Source organism: Cicer arietinum, chromosome 1, assembly GCF_000331145.2.
Source record: "Cicer arietinum cultivar CDC Frontier isolate Library 1 chromosome 1, Cicar.CDCFrontier_v2.0, whole genome shotgun sequence".
NCBI lineage: Eukaryota > Viridiplantae > Streptophyta > Magnoliopsida > Fabales > Fabaceae > Cicer > Cicer arietinum.
In genome coordinates, this window is record NC_021160.2 from 6,568,507 (window position 1) to 6,579,927 (window position 11,421).

General features: G+C 26.9%; 1 protein-coding gene across 1 annotated transcript in view; it reads left to right on the forward strand.

Annotated features, from left to right (window-relative positions):
- The window catches only part of LOC101497550 (farnesyl pyrophosphate synthase 1), a 5,466-nt gene extending 5,122 nt beyond the window's left edge, over positions 1-344 (forward strand). The window contains exon 11 of the mRNA XM_004486315.4: positions 38-344. Coding sequence (XP_004486372.1) covers positions 38-166 — 129 coding nt within the window. The 3' untranslated portion in view covers positions 167-344. The remainder of the gene's footprint in view (positions 1-37) is intronic.
- The last annotated feature ends 11,077 nt before the right edge of the window (positions 345-11,421 follow it).

An 11,421-nucleotide genomic window follows, 5' to 3' on the forward strand; every position in this document is an offset into this window, starting at 1 on the left:
TTTCTTTGAATGATTTGTTTCATATCTGAATGTATAGGGTGTATTTGTGGAGTACGAGAGTGCGAGCTATGAGAAGCTTGTAACCTCGATTGAAGCTCATCCCAACAAAGCGGTTCAAGCCGTGTTGAAGTCCTTTTTGGCTAAAATTTACAAGAGGCAGAAGTAGATTAGCCAACATTGTTGAAGACGCAATAGAAGCTAGAGTCATGTTTTCTGTGTGGAGCTGTATTTTTTTTTTTTAAAGCAATCTTCTTGCTGTCCCTTTTATGGGGGATGATTAATCTTGTTGTACTTTATCTTGTGATACTGGTTTTTGTTATTGATAACTTTTATTCCTTCCGAAATGTTTGTTTTAAGTTCAGACATTGACCATGATTTCGCAGTGAATGAAACAAAATATGGATAGAATATCCAAATTACCGCATCAAACATTTGTGTCAACCACTAGGGATGTATAAGACCTGGTTCGTCACATGAATCCGACCTGACCCGTAACCAATGGGTTGGGTCTGACCCAGTTAAAAAAAAAGGACAAAAAAGAGAGACAAAATAGGGACAAGGTAAAAAAGGATCGGATTCAAGTTATCCTCCAGATTATCCGTCTTGTCCCAAGATACATTAAAGACAAAAGTTTTTTATTTTATCTTATTATCGATTCCAGTGCACTAACTTTACTTGGGATTTGAAATTTTTTCTCTTTCCTTTCCTATATTTTTTCTCCTCGCTGCGTATTCACTTTTTTCCTTTTTATTATTATTATTATTATTATTATTATTATTATTATTATTATTATTATTATTATTATTCAAACAATTATGGCACGACAAGAACATCAAGATAAGGAGTATGCCATTTTGCAGGTTTTGATGGCAACCCAACTTGCTTCTTCCTCCCTCCTTGTATGTTGTTCTAGATCCGTCTCGTTCTTCTCCATCTCTTTCTAAATAAGTTTTATTTGTCATCTTTTCTCCTATTCCTTTTTGCGTTGACAAATGGGGAGAATTACTTTAGATTTTATGAGATCTAATATGTACTCAAAAGTCTTTTTGTAAATTGAACTTCTGTATATTTTGCTTGCTTGAATTATATGCCTGAATCATGTATATCTATCATTTTAATGCATTAATGAATCATGATTAAAATTATAATCAAAATTAAAATCTAAATTAATATGTTTGTCATCGTCAGAAAGTGAGAGGTTGTTAAGATAAAATCTCAATTAATGTTTTGATGTAAACTAACAAAGGTTAATTAAGAATGTTAATTATGATTTTAAATGATATGTTAATTTAACATGTATTTTTTAGTGTAATAATCAAATATAGGTGTCAAACATTACAAACAAAATCACATTAAAAAGGAAGCAAAAATACAAAGACATAACGAAGAATGTTATTGATAGAAGTCTGAAAAACGGAGAACGTTCTCCACAGTTATGAAATTTCAAGAACAAACGATCTTCTCTGTTGAAGAAAGATTGACTCCTGAATTTAACAATCATGCTATCAGTATTCTCCAAGGAATATACTAGATTCATCTCATCAAAGAATCAATCCAAAATACAAAGGATAAAAGTTATGGTTCATCATAAATCAAACAAGTTCATTCTCGATAGTCAAGACTGATCATTCTCCAGCATTATTGTCAAGAACGAAGAACGTTCTTGAAGTGTATGTTTCAGCTGTATATCTGAGATACATGTACAAATAATAAAAGGCCATGAAATAATGTCAACATTGAATTATTCGAAGGCTACAGATCAACTTCTTCATAAAACGAAGAAGGTTAAGCCAAATCCATTCTTGTTTCAACTCTGATCTTATCCACAAGCTGACACATGACAGTTGGACTCTTTCCAACGATCATATGAGTTGTCCCAAACCTCATTGAAGCCTATAAAAGGAACTTCAAGCTTAAGGAAAAACCATACATTCAAGTGCAAAGCAAATCATCACTTACATACAGTTATTCTATTTTGGACTGATACTTGAAAGTCTCTCATATACATACATAGAATCAGTTCTGATTTTTTTCTCATTTGATTCCTAGAATCATTCTATTGTATTTCTCTGTCAAAAGAATCAAAATTCAAACAAGTATTGAACTTTCTCAGATTCTGACAAACACTTTAAATCATAATCGTGTAAACTCAAGACTATTGTATTGAAGATAGTTTGAGTAGTTTGTAACAAATCATTTTATGTGTAAAAGGTAAAGTGTAAAAATTCTCTCAAAGATTGAAAGGTAGTTTGTTGAAATCCTTTCTGGGTAGAAAGGTAGAGTTGTGTAACAGGTTAATGTTGATCTGAACTGGTGGTGTAAAAAACAAGAACGTTTTCCGTTTGAACATTTAGTGAAAAATCTCACAAACTGTGAGGACTGGACGTAACACATATTTGGTGAATCGGGATAAATCTCTACGTGATTTCTCTCATCTGTTTTATATTTATTTACCGTCTTTTGATTATTGAATTAAATAGATAAGTTAAATTGTGTGTTTCTTACTAACTAAGAACGTTCTCCGTTTTCTGTTTTAACAACCAATAACGTTTTGTGCTTTCTGTTTTCACATCCAAGATCAATCTTGAGTTAAGATCTTTAAGTTTTAACAGGAAATTTTAAAAGGGTTAATTTACAATGTCAACCCCCTTCTTTGTAAGTTGACATTTCTACTTCAACAAATACATAACTGATAAAAATTAATTGAAAAATAATTTAATTGTATCATTTAATTTTTTTTATTTTAATTTATTTTATCTATGTGTGAGGCCAAAAGTTTGTAAGTAAACATTGTGCCCATATAAGTATTTATCTCTTGAATATGTATATGTTGTGTAAATCTTATTCTAAACTATGGTTGAATTCAAACTAAGTGGTACAAAGGAATAATTTTTACCTTTGAAAAATAATTTAAAATTTATTAAAATATTCAAAATAAAAAGATATTAATATTTAAATTTAAAAATGAATAACAAAACCACTAAAAATATAAAAATTAAAAGAGGTGGGTTAAATTATAAAAATTAATATTAATTATTGTGAACAAACTGAAATTAGGTAAAAGATTATTCACAAATAACTAAAACTAATTTTAAAATGTTATATGTAATTCTTTTTCATTTGAAATATTTAAAAACTATAACAAATTATAAAAAGTCTAATAAAACAAAAACTCATTTAAAATTAAATTTAAAAATATTAAATAATTGAAATTAATATAAAAATTAAATTTGAATTTATGTATATTTTTGTCACATAGATAACTGTTTTTAGCTAATTTATAATTGTTATATTATTATTTTGTTCATCTCAAACACAATATATGTTAATATAATGTTATATAGTCTGATATGGGTTTTACATCAAACACAAGATATTCATAACTTATCATGTATTTATCTTACGATTTCATTATCTAACTTTCTTATCGTTGTGAAGGTTTTATCTTTTTATTTTTATTTTTATTTTTTATTTAAGATTTAAGTTGTCGTCTTAAATATAAATAAATTTTTTGTTTGGGCAAAAATTAGTTCTTAAATTTAATTTAATTTTTATTTTGATCATTTAAGTTTATTTTATCTCAATTTATTTTTTTAAGTTATATTTTGTTTACACTGTTAGTCATTTATCTCAATTTCGATAAAAATTAGTTCAACTGAAATTTTTTTATCATTAAAAACTCTACCTAATATTACAACAATATATCTTGTTGAGATAAAATCCAAATTAATGTTTTGATGTAAACAAACAAAGGCTAATTAAGACTCTAATTATGATTCTAAATGATATGTTAATTTAACATGTATTTTTTAGTGTAATAATCCAATATATGTACTAAACAATGCAAGCAAAACCAGTTTAAGAAAAAATAAGCAAAAAATGAACAAACAAAACCAAGAACATTCTTGAAATTACGAATGCATTTCCAATACATCTACAAGGAATATATAACTCTCACATCAACAAAAGAAACACTCAAAAAGATCAAATATTAAAAGGCATGACTCAAAGTAAAAATGACAATGATCTTTCTCTAGAATGTTGACATCAGTATCCAGAATGTTAACATCATTCTCCAACGTGTTAACAATCAATCTCGAACATGTGGACATCATTCTCCAACCTGTTAAGCACATCTCTAAGATGTATGTGCACATAAACAAAGGATCATAAATTACGTTAAAGAACGAGAAACTACATATCATACATTATTATCATAGAAGCAAAAAATGCAGAATGTTTAAGTCAAGAACATTCATGGTTCAAAAAGTCTGATCTTTAGTCAAATCCGACACATGACAACTTAACACTTTTTCAACAATCAAATTATATGTCATCAACATTCTTGAAGCCTATAAAGGAACCCCAAGCTCAAGGAGAAATTAGAACTTCAAGTACTAAGAAAATCCATCACTTACTTACTTTCATACACTCGAAAGTCTCTCATCCATCAAAAGAATCAGTGCTATTCATATTCGAATCTCTTGTTATCATTTTACTGAATCTTTTGTAAATAATCTAACATCAAAAAAGTGTTGAGATTACTCAGATTCTGCCAAACACTTTAAATCAATATTGTGTAAACTTAAGAATATAAGTGTTATTTATAGTTTGAGTAGTTTGTAGAAAATCCTTTTATTTTTAAAAGGTGAATTGTAAAATCCTCTCTAAAGATTGATAGGTGACCTGATTGAATCCATTTCTGGGTGGAAAGGAATTGATGTAACATATCAAGGTTGATCTGAACAAAACTGTGTAAAACCAAGAACGTTATCCGTTTGAACACTTAGTGAAAAATCTCATAGTTGTGAGGACTGGACGTAGCCCAAGTTGGGTGAACCAGAATATATCATTGTTGATATATCTTCTCTTATCTCTATTTACTTTCAGTCAATTTGATTATCAAGTTAAATAGATAAGTTAGATTGTTGATTTTAACTAACCAACAACGTTCTCTGTTTTCTGTTTCTAGAACCAAGAACTTCCACAGTTTTCTGTTTTCACAACCAATATCAATCTTGAGTTGTTTTCTTAAGTTTATAACATGAAATTTTAAATAGGTGAATATACAATTCAAACCCCATTTCTTTGAAATTGACATTGCTACTTCATATCTCTCATACTAATCTTTTAGAAAATATTCATCAAATCTTATAAATTGTGAAGTAACAATGTCGATTTACAAGGATGGGGGGTTTGAATTGTAAATGTACCTTTTAAAAATTCCTGTTAAAAACTTAAGAAAATAACTCAAGATTGATATTGGTTAGTAAAACAGAGAAACGGAGAACGTTCTTGATTTTATTATAAAACAGAGAACGTTCCTTGATTAGTTAAAACAAAAACTCAGTTTGTGTTTTATCTTAGTTAATCAATTAAGTTTAACAAATAAAGAGATAGGATAAAGAATACCACACAAAGAAATATTCTGGTTCACCCAACTTGGGTTACGTCAAGTCCTCACACTGTGAGATTTTCCACTAAGTGTTTAAAACAAAGAACCTTCTTGATTTTACAGCACCTAGTCTAGATCAACCTTGATCTGTTTTAATCTCTATTACTTTCCACCCATAAAGCAACAACAACACCTATCTAACTTTGATAGGATTCAATGCAATCTAAACAAACTATAAATAAACTCTTATAGTTTGAGTTTTTACAATAAGATTGATTTTGACAAAATCTAAGGTATCTCAACTCTTGTTTGAGATTTGATTCTTTACAAAGAAACCAGTAATGATCAAGCAATCTGATGTGAGATTTTTAGAGCTGCTTCTTCTTTGCGAATTTTGAGAATTTCAAGTATGTATGTGATTGATGTTTGAGATTTTACAGCACTTGAACTTCTTGCCTTGCTCCTGGATATTGGCCTTCTATTTATAGGCTTTAGAAGCATTTAATGAGGGTCAAAAAGAGCTGTTGGTAGTGCTTTGTATTTTTGACTGAAACCAATATTTCAGAATAAAAATAATCCAGCCATTGATTTAAAAACTGCTTTTTGACTTTTCTGTTAAAGCTTTAAATCAGTTTTGTCTTCTAGTTAAAAAGCCTTTGAAGTTTCTTCCTTGATCTTGGATGGTACAGTTTCGATCGTGAGTCTTGAATGTAGCCTATTGAGTTTGAAGAAGAATTATATGCCATTGCAGAAGAGAAGATGTTGCTGCTGGAGTTATGCAGAAAATAGAGATTGATTATCAATCTGGATCTGTCAATTTGATCTTTCTAGAGATTTGATGATCAATCTGGAGTTCCTGTTTTGATCATTCTGGATGTCCTTTGTAATGTCTTATCATATATCAAGGTTGATCAAATTTTCTTGACAGTTTGATTTTAGAATCACAAACTGTTCTTATTTTTGACTGTTTTTTGAGTTCTTTTATTTTAGTGATCAGATAACCTTTTTGATCTGGGATGAATCCTACTTGTTCCTTGCCATGTACTGAATCTATTTGAATGAAATTTCGAGGCATAATCTTTTTTTAAAGAGGTGGAGAATGATTGATTAATATGTTGTGATGAACATTCTTGAAACTGGAGATCATTCTCTGTTTTTATGCAGAATGTTCTTATTGTTGTCTTTTCTTCTTTGCTTGATTCTGTTCTTAAATAAATTCACTCAAAAACAAAAGTTAAATTAACATAACATTTTAGAATCATAATTAACTTTCTTAATTAACATTTGTTTATTTTCATAAAAAATTTAAATATGGAGTTTGTCTCAACAAATTGTCTATATTTTTTAATTTTATTTTCAACAATTTAAATACACGTAAAACCTCAAAACAAGATAATTGAGGTTTATCCACATAATAATGTCTTTAACTTCATTCATGTGCAACTTAGTTTGAATAAACAACTCGTTGCAACGTTTCAATTAGATCTTAATATTTCATGACAATAATTCAAAAAAAAAATTCAAACTTAAAAGTTCACGTATGTAATATATCTTAAAAGTTAATGTTGCAAATCAAATGTAACTCAAATGATCGAATCAAGAAAAAGTAAACCTAAATGATCTAAACGAAAATTAAAATAAACATAAATGAAATGAATTTTTTTTAATTTTTTTTTTTTTTGAGATAATGTGTAGTACAAACATAAGCTCACCAAAACTTAATTATCATCAAAGGAGGAGAGAGACTATACAAAGATGACCTAAAAGGTGATCTAATAAAATTCATCCACTAAAATACTTTCATTTATATATGTTTTGAGTCTTTTAAGGTTAAAAAAAAAAAGAAAATATCATTAATTATATTTTAAATTTAGAAAAGAAACAAAATAGTTGGATAAAAATAAAATATTTATAAAATTAAAGAGAGTGGACCGAGAGATAAGTAGTATGTATCCTAGGAAAAAACGAAAAAGTAATAAATTTGAAATGGAAAGTACTATGTAATATGTATGGTGTTTATGGCACGGCAGGGTGGTGCCCTCCAAAATGGACCCAATGGTGACATTTGACAAAAGGGTTGACTATTAGCCTCTTAGCCATTTCAGCACGATACAGAAAAGGGACTATTTCCACAATAAGCTTTTGATACAAAAATCTTAGCTTTTTCCAAAATGAGTCGGATAATGTACAATAAGAAAAGTAAAGGCTTCATTATTTTGGAGATCCTCCAATTATTTGAACATTTTAAACAAACAATAGTTTCATTCACGTATCTTAAGTTTTGTTAATAATTTATAGGTAGATTCCTAAATTAAAAAAGTTTTGGATCAAATACTTTTAAAATTTGAAATATTTGTAATTAGATTTTCTTTTTCCAATCATATGATTTTTAGAGAACCTTGTTACAAAAATCTTGTTAGAATTTGAGTTATTTGTAACCAAATTCTTAAATGTAGGGTTTCAACTATTAATCATTTAGCTTTTTTTGGAAGGAGGACTTTGAAAAACTAATTAAGTCTATCTTTATATATTGAGATTTTTAAATTTTTTTTTTAAAAGAATACCATGATACATAATTATATAATATTTCAATCACACTTAATTCATTCTAAGGTGTCATCTAGCCCACACATTGTAGATGTTGGTAACATTAGTCAAATTTGATCTTTTTCTTCGTCATCAATACTTAGGTTATCATTAGAAAGTCGAAGGTATTTTGTTGCTTGACAATAGAATTCTTAAACCTCTATTGTGTAAGAACTTCTTCTACCTTAAATTTAGTATAATTGTTGATTCAATTGAGTATATGAATTTCCAAATAGTGTTCATGTTGTCAAAGGCTTGAACAATTGATTTAGGAGTATTGCAACTAGCACCAAAACAAGTTAAAAAGCAACACATCACCTGTTTGCAAGCGATTGTCGACAATTGCCTTGCTGTTTGTGGTCAAAATTGAACTATTCCCCTAGTGTAAACTCATAAAACGGTTGTCGTGGGTATGCATATGAGTGAATATGGGCTTCTATGTCATGTGATGATGGTATATAAAATAGACTTGGTGGAGGTAGATTGGAGAGACATATGTTTTCATGTTGATGGAAACATGAATCAACCAAATGTTGCTCTATATAAATATATGGTATGAAATTTTGGTTAAGCAAAACTATATACTAATAGTTTGATTTAACGTTGTTGTATAGAAGTTGATTGTGTAATATTTTACTCTTTCGTTGATTTCACTCATTGTTCTCTTGTTGGAAATAGATTCTCCAACTTTAATCAACTATTCCTCACATGTCAATTGATAGTAGAATTCCATGTTCTTTAGTGAATGTGGTATTTGTTGTTGTAGTTCAAATTGAAGTGTGATGTTATTTGATTGATGCATCTCTATTTTAATAAAAAAAAACAAAACAGAAACCTACATGCATTACATTTGTCATTGTTCTTTAGAATAACAAATTGAAAATTTAAGTAGAGCCTCCAAATAAACCATTACATAACAAGTTTTTTAGTGTATGCATAAGAAAAATAAAAAAAAGAATTAAATTAAAGTGTGAATATATTACATCATTAATATACATGTGATCTATTCATGTTCCATAAAAAGGATTATTTACACTTTTGAGTAAATAATTAGTTTGTAACCCGTGCGTCGCACGGAAACAACAATTTTCATAAATAAATTATTATATTAGTTTATATATATATATATATATATATATATATATATATATATATCAAATTTCATAAATTTTATTGACAATAAATAAATAAGTTGACTTAAAAAAAAATAATTTACAATAAAAAAATTAAAAAAAATCTAATTATAACTTAACTTAAAAACTACTTTCTTATACGCTCAATGTTATTGATGAAAAGTATGACTCCAACACCATGCCTTATTTCTGAATTCTACACACAATCTTTTTTTTTTCTTCCAAAAAACTTATTATAAAACAATACTTTTAATTTTAAACAAATAAAAACAATAATTATTAAAAAAATAAATAATTAGATTAGATGAAATAAGAATTTTTAAAATAATGGACATGGACATATATAAAATAAGTAAGTTAGTAAATGTAAAAATGAGTAAGTAACTTAATAATGAATTTTTATTTTTATTATTCAACCTATGTTATTTATATGAAATACATGACATTTAATAATTCATATAAATTTTGCTTATAAGTGGCAAAATATCTTTCATTTTAGTACTACTCACAAAATACTAAAGAAAAATAATTTTCCCGTTACAAATAATTTACCTTTGAATTTGCATGGTAGTGTTCATTAATCTTTCATGAATCCTTTGAATTTGCGTGATATTTAATAATAAATTTAGAATATAAAATGTATAGTATAGTAGTTTTTAAATTTGATAGAATAGTGTTTGAAGTTTGAAAAATAATTACTTTCAATGAATTTTATATTTTCTTAAATAAATTATTATTTTTCGCTTCAGTGGAAATTTAATTGAATTCATGGCTAAGAAGGCTAAATAAATTTTATATTTACTTAATTATTATTTTTTATTTAATATAAATGTGTGCAACACCATTTATTAGACAACTTATCATCATCAAAATTATTTATGAGAGAATTTAAAATCGGAGTTATTAAGACAAATCTTGTATAAAAGAATAGAAATATAAATATACAAATGTACAATTTGTTGACTATTTATGAGTGAATTTAAAATCGGAGTTATTAAGACAAATCTTGTATAAAAGAATAGAAATATAAATATACAAATGTACAATTTGTTGACTATTTATGAGTGAATTTAAAATCGGAGTTATTAAGACAAATGTTATATAAGATGATAGAAATATAATGTACACATTTACAATTTTTTGACACAAAATTAAGAAACATAAACAATACAAAATATATATACATAACAAAATAGTAATCTTTTTTTATAAATAAAATAACAATGATAGATTGAAAAAAATTTACCAATTAATTCGTGTGAACATATACTCCAGAAAGTTGCTAGACGCAATCCGAACAAATACATAGTTTCACCAGGAATATTAATCTCAAATAGAGAAATAAAAGCTCACGAATATTAATCTCAGTACTATTTTAATTGCATAAAAGTTTTGTTTGACATTGAGGAGATCAAGACAGAAACCACATTCGCACAGAAATTGAAGCAACAAAATATGATTTTTGTTTAAGACATTGGATAAAGATGAATAAGAAAGCTTTGATAAAGAAAACATAAAAGAAATGAGATAATATGAATGATATTTATAAGGGACAGCAAGAAATGAGATAATACTGAAGATAGACGGTTAATATAGTATTAAAAGAATTCGTAAAATAAAATAAATTTTTTAATTAAATTAATTTGAAGCGGTGGTTGCTAAAGTAGTGTTTAAACAATTTCAAAAACTATCAAGTCGTGGTGTGATTGACTGTATTTTCCTGTTATTCTTTTTCTTTTTTAATTGGCCACTAAATTCTCAACGGTTAAACGTCAAATTAAGCACTGGTGTAGTGTATTTTATTTTTAATTCATTCTTTTTATTTTCATTCTTTTAATTTTTTAATTGGCCACTACCTTTTCAACTCACGACAAACTCGTGTAAAATTTAATTTTATTATAAAAAAGAATATTATTTCTATTAATAGAAACTTGATATGTTCCTAACACCTAGCTGACACGTGTCAAACTTGCCAAATTATCATATTTGCTTTATTATATTGTATAGATTTTTAATTTATTTTCTTATTTTTTAATTGGTCATTCACTTCTGCATTTATCATGTAATGGAAGTTTTATTTATTTATTTTTTAAAAAAACTTTTATTTTTAATTTATTTTTCTTATTTTTTAATTGGTGATTAACTTTTCAACCATTAAATTTTCAACGGATGTATCGTGGACAAATATCGTGATCTAACAAAAGTTTTATGTTTTTCTTTTACAAAAAAAAAAACTTTTTATTTTTAATTCATTCCTTTTATTTTTTAATTGGCCATTAACTTCTCAAGCATAAACATTTATTATTT